This window comes from Podarcis pityusensis (assembly GCF_964106645.2).
Source record: "Podarcis pityusensis genome assembly, chromosome: 7".
Lineage (NCBI taxonomy): Eukaryota > Metazoa > Chordata > Lepidosauria > Squamata > Lacertidae > Podarcis > Podarcis pityusensis.
Genome location: NC_138031.1, coordinates 34,855,861 through 34,882,247, shown reverse-complemented (window position 1 = coordinate 34,882,247; position 26,387 = coordinate 34,855,861). Strand labels below are relative to the sequence as shown.

The following is a 26,387-nucleotide window of genomic DNA, read 5'->3' as shown; positions in this document are numbered from 1 at the left end:
CTTCCTGGCGAGCTCGACCTCTTTCCCCTGCAGGGGGCCGAGGCGCTTTCCGACCGAGAGCGGGGCTGCTGCCTAGCGGCAAAGCAGCGGCCTCACCTTCCTCCTCCTCCACCCGGTCTCTCCTCCCGCTGAGCAGACGCAGCTCTCATCTGAGCCACAGGAGTTTCTTAGGACACATGGTCCTGCCTGGCATCCGTCTTCAAGGTTTGGTCTGACGCCAGCTCCTGATGAGGAGAAGAGGGCGCATGGGCATGGGCAGAGTGCAGTGCTCATCTAGTGAGTAGAACCAGGTCTAGGTCTCTGGCAGGGTTTCAGCCAGGCAGGTTTGAGGCGAGGGCACCTCTGATTTTTGTCAGTTACGCCTGGCGTTTTGTTCAGGGGCCCAACTAGGGCCGGATTTAGGTTTGATGAGGCCCTAAACTACTGAAGGTAATGGGGCCCTTTATGCGTCCAGCTGTCCTTTGTCAACAACAAATTGTCACTGTTTCTTGTGTTGAATATATGGTAATTTATAGACCTAATAGGTATCAAAAGCCATTTGCACATGCAGAATGTAGGCACCCTATATATAGAAATGAGCAAACCAGTGATATTTTAGGGAGCAGGCTAGCAGGTGGGGCCCGTTACTTACACCATAGGAGCCTACACAATACAAAACACTGTTGCTGTATGTAGGTTTTATTTTATTTGTTTTTTATTTTATATTTTGGAAATGTACATCCAGTTTTTTTCCTTTAATTTTTTTGGGGTCCTCCCAAGAGAGTGGGGCCCTAAACTATAGCTTGTTTAGCTTATACGTAAATCCGACACAGGGCCCAACCGAGTTATTTGAAGAAGTGGGTGGTGAATCAAACTGTTGCGTGAGCCAGAGAAAATATGGAGGTCTCCTAATTATTCTCCCTGCCCTAACGGGGTGGGCATTAACATGGGTGTAGTGGGGGGGCAGGGCGGGACAGCTGCCCCCAAAATCAATAAAAATACATAGCTAACTGAGGTTCTGCCCCCACCAACAAAAGGCCTGCCACCCTAACGAAAGGCCTGACTACGTCCATTAGGCCTCTGCTTGCATCTCCCCCCCCCCCCCCGGCAGATGAGAGATGAAAGTATTAGTTCCTCAAGCTCTGGATGGCTATTTGGTTTTAAAACATGCACAACATGCCCACTGTCAGTGTTCTGGAAAGTTAGAAGTTTAGCGTACAAACTGTTAATGCTGTCAGGCAAAAGAACATGAGGCAATCTGCCCTGGATGAGAGGAGTGGCTCATCTAGTTCAGCTTCCTGTTCTCAAACTGGCCAGCCAGAGGAAACATCACAAGCAAAACCTGAGCACAAACACAGCACTATTGCAACTCAGCAACTGGTATTCAGAGGAACATTGCATTTGACAGTGGAGAAAGTGCATAGCCATTGTGGCTAGTAGCAATTGATAGCCTTATCCTTCATGAGTTTGTCTAATTCTCTTTTAAAGCAATGCATGCAGTGATCTGAGGGTGCCTGCCCTGTAGTAATCAGCAGGATTAGCACTCAACTCATTTTCTTGCAAGTGAGACACCTAGAACTTAATTGATTATGATCACAGCCTTTATGGGTCAAAACCTAGCGGTCCAGTCCTATATTCAGTGGCACACAATGGTGCTTCCTAATTTATCCTATGCACTAGCAATAACCAAAGTAGAAAGCAAAAGACAAAGCCTGGCAGTGCTGTAGGATTTCACAGTGTGGATGAGACAGTTGTAGCAGGAAGAAAGTTCAGATTGATTAGGCACTGGGGCAGAAATTAATATCCCATTTTATTACAAAATCTATGTACCACCCAGTTTCGGCACCTCTCAGGTGGGCACCACTGCCATTATAATAGAACAAGGGAGGCATTCATGTTGAGTTCTGGCACCTCTTTTTTTCCTAGAAAAATGGCACTGCTCAGGACCATTGATTTCAGTGGGTCTACTCTGAGTAAATATTAGTTGGCTATCTAAATAAAACCTTAGTTGGTAACCTGATCACTGCATTTGGGACCAGTTAAGGTTTCTTAATCTTCTTTAAGAGAAGTCGCAGGTAGGGCACATTATAGCAATCTAGTCTGGAGATTACCATAGTGCACATTGTGGTGGCCAAATCATCTCTGAAAGAAGTTGTAGTTGGCGAATCAGAGCAGAAAACACTTCTTGAGAACTGGGATACTGAACTGGAGTACGCTTCCAACAGAATTGCTGAATATACAAATGTTGAATCATCAGAGCAAAACTGCTGAACACTTGACTGAGCATCAACAGAGTCAGTTTAAGTCAGTTATTAAAATCTGAATTGAGGGCTTTTAAGTCTCATCAGTTTCAATGGGAGAGCCGATTTTACACTTAAATCTCTCCTATTGAAATCAGTGGGGTTTTGAAGTCCTTGAGTTTCACTGGTTTGTGTTCTTTATGTGGAAACAAGATATAAATATAATTAGAGCTCAGGATGGCTGCCCGACTGATTAAACACACTTTTCTGTATTAAATTAGCTGGTGATTAAATTCTTTGGAGATTTTTATTTATCCTGCTCTCACCTTTCCCTCTAACTCCTAGCTTTAAATTAGGGCTGGGGACAAGCTGCTTTGATATGAAATCCAAAGGATTGTTTCAGAATAAAACCCAAAGCTGGCCCTGAGCCAAGTTTCCAAGCCACGGACCACAAGATGCGAATGGACGCTCTCAACAAACCATTAGCCGGTACCTTATCTCACTCTCCTCAAGGAAATAGTTGCAAGCTCTGTGAATTAATCATCTTTCCATTAGAAGCCTGGGAGGCGTTTGCACGATTGAAAGCAATGCCTATATTCTCTAGGTACAAACGTTGAAATTGTTCTTTATGAAAATTGTTTGGGTTAGGATAAAGTAACCGTTTTGCTCGAGGGGAGTAATTTAAACGTTGGGCTCGGAGGTTAAACAATCTTTTCATAAGTTCCTTTTTTCTTTTCTTTTACTCCCATTATTCTTTTTCAGAATTTGCCAGTATTGACCTTTGCCAAAGAGTAGAAAGTCACGGCTCTTCATATTTTCCAATAACCTTTCCCACAATTAATAAACAATGATATTTTAAGCTTCGATAAATAAGATAGCAACTCTTCTAAGTTGCCATGTAGAGAAAAGCATCACATTAAAATAGCCAGCATTAAGGTAATTTTAATTTTATAGTTTTATCATTTGTAGTTAGCTGCAGTGGTGCAGTTTGGTCATTTTTAGGCTCCAAAACTTAATGGTCTTTCAGGGGCCTCCTCTTGCTTCAAAATCTAGGAAGATTGGGGCCCTGGAATTCTGACCCAAAATCTTACCGTCATGGTACAGCTAAATAGCTGTCCCATGTGCATGTTTGTGTGTAGGTAGTAATTTGCTATATGATATCCACCAAACATCACTAGTGCTTTAAACAGCTTTTCATTTTGGGTTGTAGTCAGTGTAGGATTTCTCCTTGCACAATGGAATGTCCTCGCCTTTCCTCCCCATACATGCCCCCTAAATCTGTTCTGGGCATGCCTGAAACCCTCCAGGGCAGATTTGGGGATGGTGTGGGGTACAGGTATGAGGAGGTGGGGTAAAATCCCCTTGCAGGGAGAGAAGGGGCAAAACTGGATCTTTTCAATTAAAACCATTTCTCCCAAAACACCATTCCCCACCCCAGCACCCATTTGAGAAGTTTTTGTGCAGGTAGGAATACAAAAATAGGAAAATCTGTTGGGTTTTCCATACATTCAGCTATCGCCCTTATTAGGGAGACTTGTATAACAGATTTTCCATGTTTGGGGCAAGTGTGTGTGGAGCGCAATACCACAGAATATGAAGACTGTGGGCCATGCTCTAGTAATGACAGTACTAATTCTATGTGCCTTTGGCATCCCCACAGAAGCACACTGTGGGGCAAATCACATTTAAAATTTTAAATCTATTTGTAATACAGCATATGGGCTTGCTTTACAATGAAAGAAGGGAGTAAAAGTCTGCCCAAGTCCCTAGTCATGCCTGGAGTAGATTTCTGAAACCCTCTTGATATCCAATAATATTATAAAAGTACACAGACTTACTTCATTAGTGGGATGGACACTGAGATGGCCAATATTAGTTTTTACAACTATAGCAATTTGAATATATACACATATTTAGAGATGGTCCCATTATTATTCCAGATTTTGATATCTGGTTGCTTCCACCTGGCCTAACTCCATATGATAAATCCAGATTTCAGAACAAGAGATAGAATTCTGTGTATGCACCATTACCTGTGTATGCACCATTATATCTAAGCATATAATTTTAAACATTTATTTTATTGACACCCTCCCCCATCCACACACACACAATTTAGTAATTGCACAATGGTGACAATGTCTCAGTCAAAACTAACAGGAAATTTAAAAACAACCACCTGCACTGCTGAAGCCCAAAATATTCTATCTGGGAAGAAAGGACAACTCATTGCTTTGTTCTCTCCAATAATTTTAACTGTGATACCGCACCATTTAATCCTTGCATCATTTTGGAAATACCCCCAACTCCAAGTTAGTTGTTCTCCCTTGGAGAAAAAAATAATCTAAAAATCCTCACCAAATTTTCCGCTGGAAAAATGGGAACGCAAAAATCCAGGACAGCGTTGTTTGACTTGATTTGAAATCTATCCCTAAACACGTTCAGACTGTAATCCTATATCTCATTGAAGTAAGCCGAACTGAATTCAATGGAACTTTGTTGGTAGTGTTTTATGTATGTGAATATATATAAAACACACACAACCATATATTTATGGGACTCTGAACAATAAAAAGTGATATTTGGAGGCTGGAAATTACACTTCAGCAACATTAATGAGAAGAGACATTCAAAATAAATAGGCAGGGTGTAGAATTTTCCCAAACAAACACTGGGAATGAAATTTTGATTGTGTGATAACATAGACACAATAAATCAAATCTTTGACCCAGCAAGACAGAAAAATAAAGCCTGATTTATTTGTTGCCCTTTATGTAGCCAAGAAAATTAAAATATTTGGTATTAATTGTAATTAGGAAGTGGAGTCTAGGGAAAGTTAATTTAAAGGACAGATGGTATAAGATGCAGGATACTGCAAAACAGAAAAGCAGCAAGAATTTATGCTGCTTGCTTCTAGAGTAGTCCCACTGATTTCCATGGGATTACTCAGATGAAGTATTTGGGTCTGCAGCTAAAATTCTTTCAGGATGAACAATGCTTCCTTTGGGAATTTTGGCTTTTATTCATTTATAATCCCAGTTAAACTGAAGTACAATAATTTAAGCCAACTGGCACCCTTTCCTAAACACATTTACTTGGCATTAAGTTCTTCTGAAATCACTGGAACATGTTTCCAAATAAGTGTGTTGAGGACTGTGATGTAAATCATCTTAAATTCCAAGCAGATTAATTTAAATGAGGGCCAAATAAGACAATATAGGAGAGATGCATAAACAGTCGTTGATTCCCCCCCCCCTTTCATTTTAAATGCAGCCATGAAGTACTAAGGATGCTTAAATATTTCCTTGCCGGCCATTTCTCTAATCAAGTCATGCCCCCAGCTGTTTCCACAACCATAGGGTCCTGTTCTTTTGCCATTTGGATGAAAAAAACCAGGGAGGCATTTCCCCCCAAAATAACAGCCTAGAGGGCAAGAATTAAGTCTCTTTTCCTCCAGCCAAGGTCTCCAGCATCTCACCTAGTTTGGCCCTCAACTGTGAATCAACCTATGATGACACAAATAGATCACTTATTTTGCAAATTAAAGCAAATCAAATGATGTTCAAAATTATGAGTACAGAATATTGATTAAAAAGAGAGAGCCCAAGGGACTACAGCTAGCAGGAGAGCAGGTACTGTGTACACACGATGCTACTAATTTGGTTCTTGTGTGTTGCATGAAATGACAACAGACTTTGGAATTGTTGTCAGAACAATCACTCTAATGGTGTAGGTCCATGGACTTCTGGAGATGTGTATCGGAGGCCCCATCATGTCCAGAGAGTAGAGCTGGGAGAGCGCTCTTAAACCCAGCTAATGCAATGGAGTGCTCTCCCCAATGCTATATGAAGCCATTGAGGGTAGTCACTAGGAGTTTTGGAGCACGGTGCCATTTGTAGGCAGCTGATACCCAACTCAATTTCTCCATTATGCCCAATCTGTTCTAGATGGGGTTCGCTCCCTTTGAAGGAGCGGGTTTGCAAGCTAGGAGCACTTGTTGATTCATCTTTGTCATGAGAGGCACAAGTGTGGCTTTTACTAGCATTGGCGGGTACACCAGCTGCAACTATCCCTGGACCAAGAAAGTCTGACTACAGTAGTCCATGCATGGCTAACCTCAAGAATCACTGTAGCAAACTTTGTTGGTTTGATTGTGTTATCTGGACCAGAAGTTGCAACTAGTGCAGAATGCAGAGGCCAGACTGCTTACAGGAACAGGTTACTAGCAATATATTGCTCCTTTGCTGAGAAAACTGCACTGGTTGCCAATTTGCTACCATGTCGGGTTTAAGGTTCTTTTGTTAAGCCAAAGCCCTAAACTACATGGGGCCAATACTATTTTCTTATGCTCTACCTCAGTAGAGCATCTTCTGATGGTCTTCTGATGGGGCAGTTTTGTTGGTCGAGACCCATGGTTTGGTCAGCCTTTGCCAGGGACTGAGCATTTAATGTGGCAGGCCCTGCCTGTAGCAGCCCAGCACGAGTCATCTTTGTCTTCTTTTAGACACCTTTTGAAAACTATTTTTCAAGCAGGCCTTTGAATTGTGAATTTTTTATGTATGTATTGATGTTATTATATTATTGGTTTTATGTTGTACACAGGCTTCTATGAAAGTGTGATATTTTAAATAAAAACATTTACCAACATACAAAAAGCATACAAAAAGCAACATACAAAAAGCAAATAGTGCATACGTGTGGGGACTTCAAACAAATGTTGCAGTGTTGATTCCTTATGATAGTCAGGATAGCTCCACACCCTTTGTCAAAATACTCCATCTATCTTTCTGCCATTTTTCATCCTCAACAGTCACCGGTCCAATCCAACTGAGCATATTGAGTCCTCATTGGCCTGTTTTGATAGGGTCTTTTTTCTGCTGTAAGTTTTTATTCTGCTTTAAGCTTTTTCTGCAAACCTTGGGATTTCCCCATGCACCTTTTCTTATTAAGACATCTGTGTACTTTACTTTAAACTTTTTATTTATGAAGTTACATATATTGGATCTGTTATACAAAATACTGCTTTTGTATTATGAAAAATTACTGTGTTGGCAATGAAAAACTTAAAACATGCCTTAGTGTTTTCTGATTAAAATATAAAACTTTCTCCACAACATTCAGTTTTTCTTCATAGTTGGTTTGATGGACTCATTTGTTCTCTTGATAACACAAAAAGATGTTGCTTTTCCAGTATCTTCTTAAAGAGGCATTTGTCTTAGGAGGTGAGGTTCAGACAGGTTTTTCTGTACATTTTGAGGATTCTTCAGGGATGAATGGCTACATGAACAAAACATTGTAAAGCAATTATTTTAAAGATGAAAATAATTCTGGATACAATAACAGTTTAATGCCATTTGCCTCCATAGATGTGTTTATATTCTATGCTTAAGCTTCTGTTAAATTCTGCATAAGTGTTCAGTGTGTAACTTGACCAGACCATGTTTGACAGACATTTATTTCTGGCAGTACATTAAGGCTGCAATCCTATACCCACATTCTTCTAAACAGATAATGTATAGAAGTGCATTATAAATGGATATATTTATTTATAAAAATATTTTAGCTACTACCTATTACAATCAGCCTTGAGCTGGTGTGCACAAGTATAAAACACAAATCACAATGAAATTGTTCAAACAGCAAGATCATAATGAAACGAATATGATTGTAGCAGGTAACCCTAAGGGAATCACTATCTGACTCCTCCGCATTAAATGTGAGAAAAAGCCTGAGTACAGTTGTGTTTTTAACAAGCACCAAAATATCATCAGTGTTGGTGCTTGTCAGAGGGGAGGTAGTCCCATAAAAAGAGGACTGCTGCAGAGAAGGCTCTCTCCTTAGTTTTTGTTCACCAAGACTGTGGTATAACTAAGAGGGCCTCCTCGGCCGAATAAAATGCATGAACAGAGCAGTAAGGGGAAAGATGCTCCTCTAGGTTTTCTAGCCCCAAGACATCTAGGCCTTATAGGCAAAAACCAAAACCTATAACCTGGCCTGGTAGCTTATTGGCAGCCAGTGCAGCTCCCTTAGAAGTAGCGCAATATACACATATACTGTATTTTTCCGTCTGTAAGACGCCCCGATGTATAAGACGCCTCTATTTGGGAGGACTCAGATTTAAGAAAATGGGGGGGGGGCAGATGGCCCCATGTATAAGACGCCCCCTAATTTTTCACATTATTTTTTAGGGGGAAAACCTAGTCTTATACACAGGAAAATATGGTAATTGGACACTCCGCAGAGTAACATAGTAGCAGCATTCTGCAGCTTACAGACCAAGCTTAAGGAAAGCTCTACACGGAGTGCATTATTACAGTAGTCTATTCTTGATGTTACCAATGCATGGTCACAGTGGCCAGGTTATTTGGGTCCAGAAAAAGGTACAGAAATGCTGATATATGGTACTCCTAGTCCTAGCCATCGTAGCCACTTGGGATTCCAGAGACAGAAATGAATCAAGCTACACTCCCTAAGTGTGTGCTTCCTTCTTTAGAAGGGAGAGCAACCCCATCCAGAACAGTCACATCACCCAACTGCTGGACCCTGCAACCACCCACCCACCTCCATCCTGTCAGGATTCAATTTCAAATTACTTGCTCTCATTATTACATCCAGACACAGGTTCAGAACCTGTACAGCCACATCTGATTCAACTGTAACAAAGAAATAGAGCTGGATAGCATCAGCATATTGCTGACACCACATTCTAAATATCCTGAGGTTCGCTCCTAACGGCTTTTTGTAGATGTTAAATAAACAGTATAGTCCCCAGTACAGTATATATGTTCAATGGTACAATCCTATGTATGTTTACTCAGAAATAAATACAATTTTGTTCAATGGAGATCAATGCACAGTAAGTATGCACAGGATTGCAGCCTAAATGTTAAATCTAAAAAATCCCTACACAATGCAAACTGTAATACCACTAGAACATACAATGACTGCAGTATTATCATTGGTTTCTATGAGATAAGTAAAAAATATTCATTTGAGGGTACAGCACAATCTTGTGGCATGTCTACTCAGAAAACAAAACCTCAAGTTCAATGACACTTACTCCCAGACTGTGGGTATGGAAATGTATTCTTAATGACTGCTTGATATACTCTTGTTAGGACTAGAAAGATATGTGCTATGCAAATGAAAACCCAATGCCTGATATTTGTATTTCTTTTGTGTTCTTTGCACAGATGTATACTCTGTATTTTACATAAATAATTCCCCCATTTATCTTAATTCTGGCAATCCAAATGTTTTCCAGATCATTCCGATAAAGGAGTCTGTTCTCTGTCTAACTGCAAAGCCCAGCTAGGGCGGTCTGCTATGGAGACAGGTTTCCACTGGGAGATTTCTCCTGACAGGAGCTCAGAATGCTACTGCCAGGCAAGGGAAGGCACATTCAGAATTCAACCATGCTCATGTGGTCTTCTGCAGTGTGCACACATGAAATCAGTGCAGTCAGCTTTGATAGTTTCTGGGGAAAAGTGAGGACTAGGCTGAGTCCAGCATCCGGTTTCCTCTCACTGCAAGAGACGATTTGCACTTTCAGTAGTAAAGGACAAAGGGAGAATCCTTGAGTTCAATGATAGTTTGACAGTTTACTGGTACACTCAGATATCTTTGGATCACATCCTATATATGATGCACAAAACTCAAGCAGCTTTAAGGCCAAGGATCTCCTGACTTTAAAAAATACATGTGCAAGAAGTCTACATTAGGTACAGGAAGTGGTTTTGGGAAGTTTTAACCTCATACTCCATTACTTTTTTAAAATCACCCCCATTGCTACTAGCTGTGTTGAGAAAAAAATACAGACATGCATTAGAATCAGCTGCATATACAGTCTGCACAGTCAGCACTGATTTGGTTTGCCATGTAGATCAGCAAGTTATCAGCGTAGGATATCAGAATTATTGGATTGTGGTGATTTTGTACCACTCAGGAGTGGATTGGCAGAAGGATCAATTGAGCTCTCCTCCCTTCCAGGCTTTCACAGTAAACAGTATTAGAGAAGTGGTAGCAGACTGTATGTGTGCTGTTTCTTCACTCCAATCACCCTATAAGGGGCTTTTGCCCCCAGTAACTTCCAAATATGGACTGGAAATCCCCCCCCCAACACACTACCAAAATGACATTCCAATTTAAAAAGGACCATCAGAAATAATGTTACACATATATAGTTTGGCCCTATCAGTTACAAAATGTGATCAGTCTAAATCAGAATTTTCCTAAAGATATGAAATAAAAAAGGAAGAACTTCAAAAACAAAAATTGTTCAAATATCAACTAATTAGTCCCTGTGTGCTACAGCTGTACACAGGAAGCTGAACCTCCCTCTCTTTATTAGTATGCATTTTCTTGTCAATATAAATTTTAGTGGATTAACCTCTGTGAACCCATCTCTCTAAACAGTGCACTTCCAGCCCCTCATTTATGCAGAACTTTCAGTTATGCAGAAGTTTCATACACTGATGGACTCCAAAGGTGTGCTACAAGAAACATACCTGATTTTCTCAGTAACTCTGTCTTCTTCATGGACGGTTCGATGGGATTCTTTACTATAAGGAGGTCTATGCATCTCAGACAAAATTGCAAAATTTGGTTTTTCTTTGGTCATTGGGAAATAGTAAATAGGAAAATGTGGGTGTTCTTTGTCATTATTATCTGCAGGGTACAAATACATGCATACATTAATTATTCCAAAAACTTTCCCCCTGAAATATTAACCAAAACAATGAAGACATGGTTACACCTGCAAAATATATAATAACTAGATAAAGTGAAAATATAATTTAACAGAACCATGAATAATATATGTAAGTATAGCATTTTTCAAAAATAAACTATAATAAACATTACTGATGTGCATGTTTTATGTCAAAGTGCCTGAGAACATTATCCAAGCCGAATTTTCAGTTAAAAATTGGAAGTAGCAGAAAATTGATGGTGAAAAAGAAGCCTTTGCTCTGTTACTCATTTTACAAACTAAGACTCTGGAAAGTGACATAAATAGGTAAATAATAATGATGATTATTTTAAAAAAACTACTTTTACACAGGCAGCAATACTATAACTGCTCAACTGTACACAATAGAAGTACATAAACTTTTAAAATACTGGGTAAATGTAATTCAAAATTGTTCCTTTAAAATATTTTGAAGATTTGCTACAGAAGATAAATAACCCATTCATCAATCATTTTACTGGATTATCAAAAAGAGTGAGTATACTTTATTTCTTTAGAAGATTTATCTACTGTACTTCGTACAAGCCAAAGGGCAACAAAATCAGACAGTGTAAAAACAAAGCATAAAATAACACAACCCCCAAATACATAACATAGCAACACAACAATTTACTAATACTATCAGCAGCAAACTAAGCTATTTTTCCAGTCAGGTCTTTCATCTTCCAAATGCTTTCCGAAAAAATGTCAATCTGTACTAATGGCCCAACTGGGAAGGGAATTCCACACAAGGAGCCACCAATGAAGAGGCCCTTCCGCAGGTCCTCACACTACGTATTTCATCCCATTTAGAAGTTACAAAGAAGACACCATGGGCATGTCAGTATAGCAAAAGGCATTCTTGCATAAATTTGTGTTCCAGGCCACTTAAGGCTTTACATGTCAAAGTAAGCAACTTCATCTGGACCCAGAAAACAATTGGCAACTGATGCAGCTCTTTTAAAATAGGAGTAATATGCTCACAGTGTGCTACCCCTTACCAGCATTCTGCACTAGTTAAAATTTCTGGAACACCTTCAAGGACAGTCCTAGATAGAGTGCAGTTTGGAGGTTACAATAATAACCATGGCTGGAATGTCCCCATCCAGAAATAGCTGTAGTTGGCATACCAGCCAAAATGGGCATAAGCTCTCCTAGTCGTAAATGACACAGATTGTTCCAAGAGCACCCCCAAACTATGCGCCTTGTTGTTCAAGTGCAACTCCATCAAGTACATGTTCTGCCAACTCCTGGGCAAGAGAACTACCCACCCACAGTATCTGTGGCTTGCCTGGATTCATCTTCAATTTACTGATCCACATCCAGCCCATTACTGCCTTCAGACAGACACTGGTTCAGGGCCTGCATTGCCTCTTCTGGTACTGATGGAACAGAGAGACAGAGTTGGGTGTCATCAACATACTGATGACAAGTTGCTCCAAATCCCCTGATGGCTATTCTCAGTGGCTTTATATAGATATTAAATAGCATCTGCAACAAGATTTAAGCCTACAGAACTCAACAGGACAACCCCTACAGGTCAAGCAGAAGTCATCCAATGCTGTTCTCTGGAACTGTCCTTGGAGATAGGAATGAAACCACTGCAGTGCAGTGCTTCCAACTCAGGGGGTGCAGTATACTATTGCCACTGAGTAATCAAAGAGAATCAATAGGGCCACACTCTCCCAATTATTCTCTTGACAAATTTCACTGACCAGGGCAACCAAAGCAGTTTCTGTCACTAAACCTGGCATGAAGTCAGAATGCAATGGGTCTAGTTGCTTTCATCAGAGCATGCTTGAAGCTGCCTATCAGCTTGCTCTTGCCAGTCAGGAGGAGTAAGAGTCAAGAAGGCACATGGTTGGCTACATACATTAGAGCAGCTTGTCCATGTCCTTGTGTTGCAGTAATTGAAACTGATTCGTAACAGCGGACCAGTCAGTCCTCTGGAAGGCTCTATAGGACAACCAAACTTAGCATCCAATTTAGAATGGATCTGAGTAACTTTACCCTTGAAGTGCCTGGCAAATTTGTCATAGCAGGCCACTAATGGGACAACCTCCTTCATCTGAGAAAACCCTTTACCATAAAGGAAAGCTCTGCTGGATGGCTACTTTAAGATGTAATATTGGCAGAGAAGTAAGCCCATAACCACTGCCACACAGTAGACACAAAGATGTGCTTGTAACCGTTTGGTCAGATTCATCTAGCCATCACTCTTCTTGCTCCTTGAATTTAGGTTCCTCAGTATTCCAGGGAGCCATCTGGGTTTTACCCTGTTGAAGAGAGCTTCTAGGAGCAATCCTTTTGAGAACTGCTTCAGAAGAAGTGTTGGCCATGCCAGTTGAAAAATCCCCCCACAGCATTCACCAAAAGACTAAACACTCCCAGGAGTAACCTTAAAAGCATTATAACCTTTTCCTTCTAAACAGCCTATTTTCTTAATTTTGTAAATGATCATGAAGATAAAGTTTGTGTACCAAAATGTAAATATGGTGCATGTTCATTCATCATGCTTTCTGTCCTGTTTTTCTTCCTGGCATCTCTGGATGCTTTCCAATTCATCAGGAATTGCCTTTCCATTTCTTTTATTTCTTTTCCATCGAGGGACTCTGAAGGGGTAATATTTGTAAACATGTATCAAGAAAATGCTGATTAACTCTGGCTTACCCAATCCTTTCCTAGATGTGGCTCTGGTATTCTTAGGAAGTCAATCATGGGTAAACTTTTGCCTCAGTATGAATTGTTTTTTCGCCACCAATGGTTATGCCAGACCTGAAACACCAGTTTGTTTCCCTAATCTCCACCTGCTATGGTATACGTGCTAGATTCCTAGCACAAGAAAAAATTTCATCTCCATGCTTCAGTGATGTGAGCCCTGCTGTGGGGTAGCACAACAACCACCGGTGCTCTACCAGTTCTTTGGCAGAATCTAGGAAAGCTTCACGGGGAAAGAGGGTGGCTGTGCCAGCATCCTGGGTGGCATCCTAAGGGCTTCTGTAGCAGTTCTATCAGCACAACCTATTCTGGCAGGTGACTGTGTGCTTTCCTCCATGTGAGCTTGAAGGCTTCATTCTTCATAAGAAATACAGCAGATATTTCTCAGTTGGATATTTCAGACAGGGCCTCTTTGTCTATGGCACCCAAGATTTGGAACAGTCATGGGAGGTCTGCCTGGAATCATTACTGTTTACTTTTAGAAGAGTTTTATTTCAACAATAATTCTGAGTAAATGTACACAGGATTGGGTGGTGGCTTGTTATAGGCCTCTCCCTGGACCCCTGTGGAGAGTAAGAATTGCCTCAGGTGTCTAGGCAGGTTATTTCTACTAAAAATGTATTTTGAAGGTTGCTAACAACTAATAGGTATATGGGACAGGCAAACTAGTAATTTTTTTGTGACCTAGTAACATCTGTTGGCCTATATAGAAGTCTAAGGCTACAATCCTATACCCACTTAGCTTACATAATCACAGGAAATTTGTTGTATGGTATGCAACACAATCCTAGACATGTCTACTCAGAAGTAAGCCCCAATGAGTACATCATGGGACTTTTTCCCAGGTAAGTGTGTTAATGCATGGATTAATTTCTGGTAAAAGAAAAGTGCTCTCTGAAAGTACATTATTTTACCAAGGGATTTTGATTGCTGTATAACTCTGTCCTTATATTTTGGTTTCTGGCAAACAGGATTTCCATTCAGCTCTAATTTGCGCAGGTTGGTCCATACACCCAGCACAAACTCCAAGTCCTGCAAATACCAAAGAAAAGAGAATCAATACTTTTGCTAACTTAGCTAAATGCTGTAACTAAGTGGATTCATAATTCTATTTATTCAGTTAAATGTAAACTTTCTAAAGTAATGTTATTTACACAGCTACCTTTATAAAGTAATCACATGATGGCATGCGGTATGTTAAATTAAGAAACACAATGCTTTACACATAAAGCCAAAAAGCAACCTTCTAATAATTATTCCTTAAACATGATTTCAACCCTTTGATCTTCACTTTCTACTGTAAAGGTAAAATGTAAAATATAGGCCAAAATCCAGAACACCAGAAACACATAAGAACTAAGAAGAGCCTGCTGCATTAGACCAGTGGCCCATCTCACCCAGCATCCTGTTCTCACAGTGGCCCAACAGAGGCCTGTGGGAAACCAGCAGGATTTGGGCAAAAAAAGAGCACTCTTCCCCTCCTCTGGTTTCCAGCAACTTGTATTGAGAAGCTGCTGCCTCCAACTGTGGAAGCTGAGCATAGTCATCATGGCTAGTAGTCATCAATAGCCTGTTTCTTCATGAATCTGTCTAATCTTTTCAAGCTACCACTTGCACAGGTCTTCATATATATATATATATATATATAAGATGTTGCACAATACATGTGCTCAATTATAGGGGCTTACATGGAAAAAAATCTGTATATATGGCTTGATTTTCCTCATGCAAGTTGCATCAGGGCCTACATGAAGAAAATAGACTCCCCGTATGTGGAGGTGTATCTCTGGATTCCGGCCATAATGTAAGCTGCCTGAATATATATGAAACCTTGGTAGATTGCACTGGAATATTACTACTGGTTGTTGTTGTTGTTGTTGTTGTTTTTATGGCACTCTACAATATACAAAAACCCTTCACTTGTAAATGAATTCAGAGTTGTTTGTTCATGGAGAGGAAGCCACAGGTAGACAATTCTTTCATGATTAATGTAATTATTTAGAATAAAATTAATAAATTTCCTCCACATCTGTTATTTTCTTGGCCTGAGCTAGGAGAAGGAAAGTTTTGTGTTTTTACATAACCTTTATCTAGTATGGGTTTCTTTCTTTCTTTATTAAGGGCAATCTGACCTAGTTTTTCTTTTATATTACTACAATATATAAACTGGTTAACATGGCTTGTATGACTTGTAAGATTTGGCAGATATGGGACTTGTGGAAATGCACTGCTCAAGTACCTTCTTATTGCTCTTCTGGATACTGTTGTCAGCAACCAGAAATAATAGCACTTGGCAACTGAATTGAAAGTAATTCGCTATTTCCACCAGTTGAGAAATATTTTCACTTCCATCTGTGTAAATATTAACAATTCTCTTTTTCTTGATGCTCTTATTGAAAATTTTGTAACATGCCACTATCTTTACAGTGACTTAGATCCTTAGAAGTGCTAGTGGAAGTTGATGACTGTTTAGAGTGTTCTATTTGTTTTCAACTTTTTTTTAGAGTTTTGCTCACTATAACGTTTTGCCATGGCTAATTTTAACTCACATTTTTTGTAGGCCACCCTGATATCTCTACAGACAAAGGGAGAGTTATAAATATGTCAACAAGGCAGCTTTCCTTCCCACCAGCTCCCCCTCCACCGGCAGCTTCACAAGCTTCTTCTGAGAGTCAGGGACCCTCCTGAATGAGGCTGTGGGGAGAACCACTGAAATTCAAGCAGAGCACATTCTCTGTGTAGAGATCCTGCTTAAAGAAGATGCCTCCGTCTCATTTTCAGCAACTCCCTTTTCACCCCCCATGCCACAGTGCTACCCTTATTCTGGAGAGTATTTCACCCTCAGGAGAGGCTACTTAGAGGACTGTCAGTGAGGAGTGGAGAAGGAAATTTACCTTCTGCCAACCCTCTTCCGCTGGCTTTTTTCAGAATCCAAGTTATTATCTATTATTACTGTATTTGCATTCCTACATTTCGTTTACAATGATTATCACTAAACACTTGTGACTCAATACACAGGGATGCACACAAACAGTTCTATGACAAAAGGTGTGTTGTGCTCGCCCTGCTCCCAGATAGATGTGTGGCAAATGCTAAGTTTTTGAAAGGGTTTCCCCTGCACAGAATCCGATCTTGGATCAGTGAGGGGAACTGCATTAGCAGGTCCTGTCTACACGTATGGTTCTCTATCCAGTTTCAGACATACATGCAGAAGCTTCATGTCATGTCCTAGCTGGATTAAATTGTTGGAAATGTTACTTTTCAATGTACAACAGAACCTCTTAAGCTATTCAGCAATATTTTCTAGTGTCTATCAGTTATCCGTACAAACCAGATGCAAGGAGCAGGAGAGCAAGGGTTTCTTTTTACTCTCCAGTATTTCATATTTGGGAAAATCCATAATCCTTGGACTGTTAAATTTCAAGTTTGCCAGAGGAGTCATGCAGAACATGGAAAGCAACATGGAGATTTTCTTTTAAGCTTCCCCACAATTAGCTATTTATAGAAACATTCTGCTTCTGTAACATTAACCTCAAGGAACTGTTTTCTTTCATAGTTATAAACATAATATTCTGCTCTGATTACTAAATAAAAAAGCACATATTATTTCTCACATATAAAAATATATCAGGATGTATTTTCATATCAGATACAGTGTTTCGCATATCTAATGTTTTGCGTATCTGGACAATTTGGCATTTTATTTCCCAAACTGAAACAAAGTCCAAGTACATGCAATTACATTGGCTCACATTAATCTCTTATCAACCTAAACTCTGCCTTTGTTGTCTCCATAAATGTCAAAATTTACATTGTAAGACTCATTGAAATCATCTTCCTATACTTGTAAAACTAGAATGCACTTGAAAAATTAAATCAACTAAAGCTGGTTTCGAAAATGTAAAATAGTATATATTTCTTGGAACCTTGCTAAGTAAATAGCTAAACTTTGATGAATGTACCCACAGAATTTTCCAGATTTTTGTTGACTACTACTCACTTGATAAATGATCCAGAACCTGCTCACGCCATTGTATGTTTATCTAAGAAGGTACTAATCCCATGTTGAAATATGATTACCCTTTGGATACGCTCTAGTTGTTCATTGCCTTCCTGTCTCTAATAAAATGCTTTCACTTTACAGCCTTTCAATAAGCTATACTAAAGGGACTAGACACTTTTTTGGGCAGTCTCTGTTTGATAAATGATCATGTCATGCTATCACTTAGAGGTCTGCTACAAAATACTAAAGAGCAAATTATATTCTAGGCAAACTGTGGGAGGTGAAAGCCTCAGATGACATCCGTAGTACTAGCAGCAGCCTTCTTCCCAATTAATGATGGCCATTTAAGAACCTGTATTTGACCAGTGTACTGCAATTTTTATCGGCTGTGTCTAGCTCAACTGCCCTAACTACATCTGTAGACAGCAATTTGTCATCATTCTGACGGTCTGCCATTATCTCTTTCAGAAAATCTATATTTTCTCTCTTGTTCCTGACTGAATTGTGAAGTGAAGGAATTCATCTTTTTGATATCTTGTTGTCATAATCAATAATGGCAAAAGGTTGAATAAATTAAAGATTTACAACCATATTCCCAGAACACTGAACCAGCGTAAGGCCTTCCAAAATAAATAGGAATGGTACTACTTTAGTTATTTAAAAGTGAGAGCCTTATAATCTGAACCTATAGGCCACAATCCATGGTTATGTGCATAAAGGGGGTACTCTTGTACGACATGGAGACAGGAGATCCATTTTTTGGCATACATGCCACTTGGTTGCATAGAACAAAATGAGAAACCATGAAATGTGTATATGTGATTAGGATCGCAGAGCTGACAGTGCTAATTGTCTGTTTGGTGGTTCATAGGACAGAGCATCACATCTGCACCCTAGGATGTAGCCTTACCTAGTAACCACATGGATTAGTATTTTATTTTTTTAAAAGCGTAATAAGAGCCTTCTCGGTTAAGCCAAATGCATCCTACATCTTGTTTCTTATGGTCTTAAAGAGTTGCCTATAGGAAGCCCAAAGTTGTGCATGAGAGCAGTAGGCCTCTCCTACTGTTTCCCAGCAAGTGATACTCAGAGACATGCTTCCTCTGATCCTGGATGTAATATATAGTCATCATGACTAATAAGCATTGATTACCTTGCTCTCCATGATCTGTTTAATCCTCTTAGATAAATGTTTTAGTCTATTCTGTTATGGTTTTAACTTTCTGTATGTTTTAAATTATGGTTGCATTTTTTTTAGTGACAAAGTTACTGTTTTCTTTTTTTGTAAACCACTTTGAGGTTTGCTTCCTACAATCAAGCAGTATATAAATTATATGAAATAAATAAATAAACAGATAGAAATGAGTGTGATAAAAAGTGTTGTAAAAGTCATATAGTGAAATGGGACTTGATCTCCGTAGGCCACAGAAAAAGAAAAATATATCCATGCATATTAACTTTAAATTATCCCATAAAAACAAATAATTCTAACCACTGAAAGATTATTAAATATTAACTGCCTTAATTTCCCATATATGCTTATCAATCTTATTTCCTCTTTATTACCTTCACATGGTGAATTTGGTTGTCAACAGCTATAAGGTGGGAGATATTTTCCAGAATTGCTAAATCACTCACTTCATCAATATTATTATTGCTGATATTCAAAACTGTTAAAGACTTCTGCAATGAAATTAACATTTAAAAAGAAAAGTCAAAAGTTAACTGCTGAAATCATATGTGGTTACTAGAGAATAAACCTGATTAAACTTAGTGAGACTAACTTCTCACTAAAATAAAACATGCATAGCACTGCACCACACAACTGAATGTTTTATCAGCACCTCAGCTTTGGGCTCATCTACACTTTTGCTTGACCCATATTTTGATTGTATTGTGTACTAGTTAATTCCCCTGGGACTGAGAGCCTTTCTCATTGTTCTGCAGCTGTGCCTTGTGAAAACCTGATCTTACCCACTAAGTCAGATCTTATCAGATGTGCAGAAAATTTGAAGTGAGATTTTGCTTAACTTGATTTTCACTGGATGATTAGAAAAGCTCTTGGACCTGGAGGAATTAATCAGTACACAATGCAATCTAAATAGTCTGAAACTGGGTACTTTTAATGCTCTTTCATAATACAAATGGCAGTAAATTGACCATGAAAAAACTACAATGAGGAAGAAAATACAAACAAAATACAAATATAGAGCTGTACTTTTTTGTAGCTTCAGTTTTGAAGTTGTCAAATGACAAATGAGTAGTGAGAAGGAATACAAGAGGATCAGGTTTTGCTGAATCTAATGGGTATATGCTAATAATGCATAATTCATTAAGCTGTGCTTGCTCAGTTTTAAATGGAAATTTTAAAAAAGGATTCTATAGCCAACAATCTACACATTTCTTGCAACCTTGGTTTGTTTCATACGATTACAAAAATTAAATAGGGTTTTGCTTCTAAATTAAACATACCTAACCGAGCAAATGCTCAATGTCAACCAAACGTTCTTGGTAATGGGAATGACAAACATATTCTATCAAATGATGAGAAATGAATGCAACATAAATGATTACAGAACTTATTGCAAAACAAAAAGAATTAGAACTCACTACTATTGGACACCCTTTGTTTTACACATATTTTTGATACACAAATAGTAGTAGTAGTAATAATAAAAATTAGCCCTTTTGCATTCATATCCTATAGGAATGCAGCTCTTCGGCAAACAGGTATTAGATTTAAAAATAATTCTTGTAATTTTTTCGCAATCAATATCTTTCACCAGATGTCACTGAAACTCTATATTCTTACCGCTAGCGAATGAAGACTTCTTGGGTCAAACAAAACCTTTTCTCCTAGGGGAAGCTGCTGGCTTTCAACATGTAATTCTCTTAGTTCTTCTAAAGTCTCTAAGCCTTCTACTACAGTGATGTAATTGCCGCCCAGATACCTTAACAGTATATAAGAGGCTTTTAGTTCTCCCAATGTGTTTTAAAGAACGCAAACATTTCCAAAAGTAAAAAAGTGTATTTTATGACAAATAAAGTGTATTAAACTAAAATCCCAATTTCCATAGGGCTCCATGGAACAATCACAGAGTTTTCTACAAGCAAATCTATTTTGTAAAAGGTGAAAGATTTATAAAATCTCAAGAGAAATCTGAGTATGCAAATCTATTTAGAATTACCTGGAAACAACCCAAACAAAATGAAAATATTTTAAAGCAATGTATAGAGGCAGGCTGGAACATTGTCCTATATAATTCATTACTTTATTGTAGAAATATTAATAATAAAATGTAAAGAAATATTCCAGATATTATCAATTGCTAATCTGAAGCATAATCCAGGCAAAGGAAAAAACTGTAAAATCAAACTGATTTCAGTGGGAGGGAGTCAAACATATGCTTAACTCATCCAGTGAAATCACTAGCCAGACTTTGGGCTAATGTGTTCTCGGATTAATGGAATATGTGAACAAAATCATCATATTTGAAATAAATTATAGAATATATTCAGCAAGTATATACAGTAGCTATATTTCTTACATCAATTTACACATCAGTTAATAAATCCGATAATAATTTTAAACTTACAATTTTTCAAGTTTTATTAATGATGCTAGATTTTCAATTCGTGTAATACAATTGTTCTGCAGGTATAGGTGTCTTAGGTTTGTAGCAAAATCCAAATTATGTATTTGTCTAATTTGGTTATCATACAAATAAAGGACATTAAGGTTTTTACACAAAGACAGGTCATCCTAAGAGAAAGAATGAAGAAAGTGTGTTACTGTGTAGTTCACTCATAAGTAAAATGCTTCAGCTCCCAGATACAGCCTTTTCCTACTGCATGGGTTTTTTTTATACTTCCTTCAACATTTTGATCTTACTGTCTATCCTTGGTAGATATAGTTGTAAATATAGAAATATAGAATGAATGGATACTATCTTAATTTATGATGGCTAGGAACTAAAGAATAGCACGCTGTTCTAAATATCTAAGGGGCCACTGAAGTTGTCCTCCCCCCTATGTTACATAGCAAGTTATTTTTCAAATGGAAGAAACTTTCAGAAGCACTTTATTATTGGACATGGGGGTCTGCTGTTCAAAGGAGAAAATGGAAAGTTCTATCTGCCCATAGCCAAACCCTTAGGAATGCCTGAACTAGTTCTTTGGATCTCGGCTCATATTTTCCAACTGACAATTACACTAGAATTGTATATCATTCTAGAATATAGGGATGCTATGATCTCCCCAAATTTCAAGCAATTTTCTGAAAACAATATTTACTTCCACTATACTAAACTATATTTAAAACAAACTGTATTTCTGATTTAAAACTTTCAGTGCAAATGAAAGGTGCTTTAAATTAACTAAGTGTTATTGCCTTTTAGTCAGTAATTTCAAGCTGATTATTGTAATGGTATAAAATTTAATTTAACAAATTCCCTCCTGACTCTTTTGCTAACTGAAAGAGTCTTGTTTTTATTGAACTTACGTAAGCACCTCTGGCAGACTTTTTGGCTGAAGAGCAGGATAAAAATGCTTTGAATTGCTATTAACAACAGAAAGCAAATAACAAACAAAAAAGAAGTTGTATTTTCAAATAATCAGTGTATTCTTACAATTATATCTATATTTTTATTTGATAACTTGAGATGAGTCGTTTTCCTCAAGTAATGGGCCAAGGACTCATCTCTGCGATTCTTCTGATTGAGGCTTTTACCAATTAGCTCCAATGTTAGTCGAACCATAATCTTGCAGTAAAGTCAGTTTTTTACTCCAAGAATTCAATATCCATGTATTCCTTTTTGTCACACAGGGCCTTAAAATAAAACAAAAAGTTATAAAGTATATTTCAGAGTCATAAAATTATTGTATACTCTTTTTCCAACATTATTTTCTAGTTACTATGAAATAATTTAATTACAATGAGATTTTCTTCTCATTTTCAGAGACATTCTTAGTCATATTCCTAATAAAGAAAAGATTAATGGTAATAGATGTCTTCCCAAATTTTCTACAGACTATTATACTAACATCCTAGCTCTCTTTATATAGAAGCAGGACATAGTAGGCTAATGGTGTTTTAATTTTTAAAATCTGTATAAAATTGCATATGAATAAAACCATTACAATGGTACCTTTGGATGCGAACGGGATCCGTTCCGGAGCCCCGTTTGCATCCTGAGCAGAACACACTCCGCGCATGCCGTGATTCGCCGCTTCTGCGCATGAAGTCATTTTGAGCGTCTGCGCATGTGCAAGCGGCAAAACCCAGAAGTAACCTGTTCCGTGACTTCCAGGTAGCCGCGGAATGCAACTTGAAAACGCTCAACCTGAAGCTACTTTAACCTGAGGTACAACTGTAGTTTTGAAGGGGAAAAAACATAGTAGTGATCAAGTACTACAGTATTTCAGAATAAGCTTTGTTTCTGTTTGAGATAAGGACTTCTGCTCAGATGGCACCTGTCATCTAGGATTCTTAAAAGTACGTGTGTGTGTGTGTGTGTGTGTGTGTATATATATATATATATATATATATATCATAGGGGCAACATTTTATTCAAAGCTTTTCAGTCAAGCTACACCTGACTTTATAATCCTAATTTGGAATTAAAGTCCTATTAACTATCTTGAAATTGAGTTCCTTTTAAAGGGACTCACTTCTGGCTGATCACAATTAAACTGGTGGTCACAGAGTGACAATACTGCAAAAGTATATATTTATTACAAAAAACTACCGATACTTTAATAAAAAGTCCTGGGGCTTCCTCTTCTTCTTGATCCCCCACCTCACAAATATTAGAAAATGCTGATCCCAGAACCTTAGAGCTCCCAACACTACTGTATATGTGAGAAGATACACAGAATTGAGTCAGGCAAGCCTATTTCAGTACAGTGGTACCTTGCTTTACGAACTTAATCCGTTCTGAAAGTCTGTTCTTAAACCAAAGCATTCTTAAACCAAGGCGTGCTTTCCCATAGCAGCGGGGGACTCAATTTACACTCAACAGGAAGCGGAATATGTTCTGCTTCCAAGGCAAAGTTCACAAACCAAAACACCTACTTCCAGGTTTGTAGCGTTCTTAATTCGTTTATAAACTAAGCTGTTCTTAAACCAAGGTACCACTGTACTGGCAAATCTGATGAACGCAAAGATTCATATCACTATATTTTTAAAATCTTAAAACCTTTCATTAAATTGGAATGCTTTTTACCCACAAATGCCTCTGGAATATGGAATTCTAGGACCTTTTAAAAAGAAGTATAGTGCTATATTGTGTTCATCTTGATCCAGGGACAATCCCCATATAACAGTTGTGAGGACGACGTCCTATTGATATGGGCAAGAAATAAATTTACCGCTGTTCACTACTTCTAAATTAAAATGATGTGTACAAATACCAGTGCTTGACAAGTAGAAAAGGCCCAGGAAATGGCACAGCACTGCTGGTAGCAAGATGGAACTTCAACCACTTTTTAAAGGGTCAAATGAATTTGAACTCTTTGAAATTTCAAAATGTGTAATGGGCACGGGATTAAGCAAGGGCATAACTGGGGGGGGTGAGCTGCCCCCTCAAATCAAGTAAATATATAAAAATACTTACCTGCGACACAATTGGTCAGTTAGTTAACTCAGTTCTCTGCCCCCCTAACATAAAGCCTGCCCCGCCTAAAATAAATTCTGGCTTCGCCCATGGTTCTCTGGTTTGCCCTTTGTATAGGGGTTATTCAGCGGATGAAAGATGGTCCTTACAATACCAATGCTTCTAGCTGAAGGGGTGGGGAGAATCACATTTTCCCAGCTGCAAAATAATGCAGCCTGACCATAAATTTTGGGTAAGAGGCAATACCCAGAAACACCCTTTTCTGGAAAGATGTCTTGAATTCCACAGAACAAACCAATGCCTCTTCCTGTTTTGCAGGGGTCGGATTAAATGATTTTGGGGGTCCCGACTCCCTTACAATTTTGCGATGTGTCAGGCAGGGACACTTCAATTTACTGTTACGCGTGGTGGTAGCGGTGGAATCGTCTTGGCGTATTAAAAACTGCTGAAATCCTGGGCGTAGCCAGGATTTTTGTTGAGGGGGAGAGGTTTTTATTAGGGGGGTAGAACCTCAGATTTGTATTGATTTGTATTATTTGGCGGGCAGCTGCCCCCCTCCCAGCTACGCCCATGCATATAGAAAGAAGAGTGGGGGAGACGGCAAAAGAAGCACTAGCATAGCTGCCTGCATCCCTAATTGCTTTTCTCTCTGCTTATCAGATCGAGCCCAGACTGGGGGAAATAAAAGTGTCGGAAGGGAAAGATTGCCAAAGGGTGGGGGCAGTTTCTACGGGGCGACACGCAAACCACACTTGATAGGGACTCCTCAGAAGGACTTTCGCCTCCCTTCGGACGAAGTGTGGCAAGGGCTAACGCGCCTACACTAGCAAATTATATGATGTCTCAAGAAGGCGGCTGGGCCGTCGAAGCCCCGCTATTCACCGTCCCGACGCACACGGGTCTCCTTCACCACTCACACGAACTCCGCGCCCTTCTGCCCAGCGCTTCCCCACAACCTCTTTCCCCGCCAAACGCCAGCGACAGGTAAGGGGACGGGTCGCAGCAGGGCGCGCGTGAACACCGGCAAAGAGGCTTCGCCGCCACGGACGGAGACGCCAAGCGCGTTGCTATGGAGGCAGAAAAGGTCGCCTATCCAAACACTTCCGCGGGCAACGGGAGGCGCAAGAGCGCACCTACGAAGCGCGCTCCCGAGTCGCGGTCGAAGCGGCGAAAGGAGCCGGGAGGAGGAAGAAGGTAAGGCTTTGCGCACGCGCAATTTCGTGTCTGCTCGGCGCGCTCGCCGCCTAGCAATTGCCAATTGTCGGGGCTTCTGCCGGCGAGTTGAATGCCGCTGACATTCGAAACGGCGCGCGCAGCTGAGTTCGCGCGGCTACCTCACAAAGGGACTCGATTCCATTTTTTATGTGTGAGACGTATCGTTTAACGGCCGAATCCTCCCCCCCCCACTCCCCACTTTGTTAAAGATACAGAGAATATATAATAAAGTGTGCTACAGAACACACATTTTTAATGCAATTCTAAATTGTTCAGACGACGACGTCGTCAATAGGGAAAAATAATAATATACTTCCAGGAGGTAGACTTTCTTTTTTACGGTTTTGGGGATCATTTTGAATCTGCCCCGTCCCAAACCTCGGGGTTTGGAGCTGCTTTTCCGCGCAGTACTATTACTGAAGAATGATAATAAACCCGCCGTTCTTCTCGTGGACCTTCTAGATTACTTTCCTCAGCTAATGTTTCATCTGTTGTCGAGATGATTGGTTTAGCCAGCCAAAGCTGAGCACTCCCTTTTGGGAGAGATGTGAAGTGCATTCCTGTGCATGTTTGCTTGGAAGTGCCATTCATTTCAATGAGTCTGAGGTGGGCTTCTTTCTCCTTAGCATCTCGTTGGCCACTGAGGACACCTGTTATGAACTTCGCAGGTAAACTTTTGCTTCAGCTGCTCCACTTAAGATTGAGGGCAGGAACTCTTAATTTGAAGGAAGGAAGAGTTCTAGCCGTCCCCATGCTGTATCTGCGCATTGTTTTTTTAACCGGACACCTCCAACTGCATTGTGAAATGGCACACTCCATACAAGGCTATACCACCACCTAAGTAAAAAATGGAATTCTTCAGTTGCTGCTACTGCTTCTTTCTTAACCCA

General features: G+C 39.4%; 2 protein-coding genes and 1 long non-coding RNA gene across 10 annotated transcripts in view; 2 read left to right on the top strand and 1 right to left on the bottom strand.

Annotated features, from left to right (window-relative positions):
• The first annotated feature begins 98 nt into the window (after positions 1 to 98).
• On the top strand, positions 99 to 21,186 carry LOC308481371. 4 transcript variants are annotated; one of them, XR_013988592.1, is made up of 6 exons: positions 134 to 204; positions 7,030 to 7,098; positions 10,635 to 10,706; positions 14,637 to 14,751; positions 16,226 to 17,716; positions 20,746 to 21,186. It is a non-coding gene; the product is annotated as an uncharacterized lncRNA (long non-coding RNA). The 4 variants fall into 4 exon arrangements; XR_013988595.1 differs by lacking the exon at positions 20,746 to 21,186 and having other exon boundaries at positions 202 to 276; positions 16,226 to 19,225; XR_013988593.1 differs by lacking the exons at positions 7,030 to 7,098; positions 20,746 to 21,186 and having other exon boundaries at positions 99 to 204; positions 16,226 to 19,225.
• Positions 7,182 to 25,553, bottom strand: PPP1R42 (protein phosphatase 1 regulatory subunit 42). Of its 5 annotated transcripts, none has more exons than XM_081013574.1 (9): positions 25,416 to 25,553; positions 22,297 to 22,496; positions 21,265 to 21,431; positions 20,481 to 20,619; positions 19,235 to 19,351; positions 14,580 to 14,697; positions 13,428 to 13,559; positions 10,727 to 10,886; positions 7,182 to 7,496 (listed from the first exon to the last, which is right to left on the bottom strand). In XM_081013574.1, exons 2-9 carry the CDS (start codon positions 22,423 to 22,425, stop codon positions 7,418 to 7,420), a joined length of 1,041 nt encoding a protein of 346 aa, XP_080869700.1. In that variant the 5' UTR covers positions 22,426 to 22,496; positions 25,416 to 25,553; the 3' UTR covers positions 7,182 to 7,417. The 5 variants fall into 5 exon arrangements, with proteins under 5 accessions (XP_080869700.1, XP_080869702.1, XP_080869701.1 ...); XM_081013576.1 differs by lacking the exon at positions 25,416 to 25,553 and adding an exon at positions 25,239 to 25,355; XM_081013575.1 differs by lacking the exon at positions 25,416 to 25,553 and adding an exon at positions 25,200 to 25,337.
• The window catches only part of CSPP1 (centrosome and spindle pole associated protein 1), a 76,727-nt gene continuing 75,796 nt past the window's right edge, over positions 25,457 to 26,387 (top strand). The window contains exon 1 of the mRNA XM_081013287.1: positions 25,457 to 25,476. The gene's annotated coding sequence lies outside the window, so the exon portion shown is untranslated. The remainder of the gene's footprint in view (positions 25,477 to 26,387) is intronic.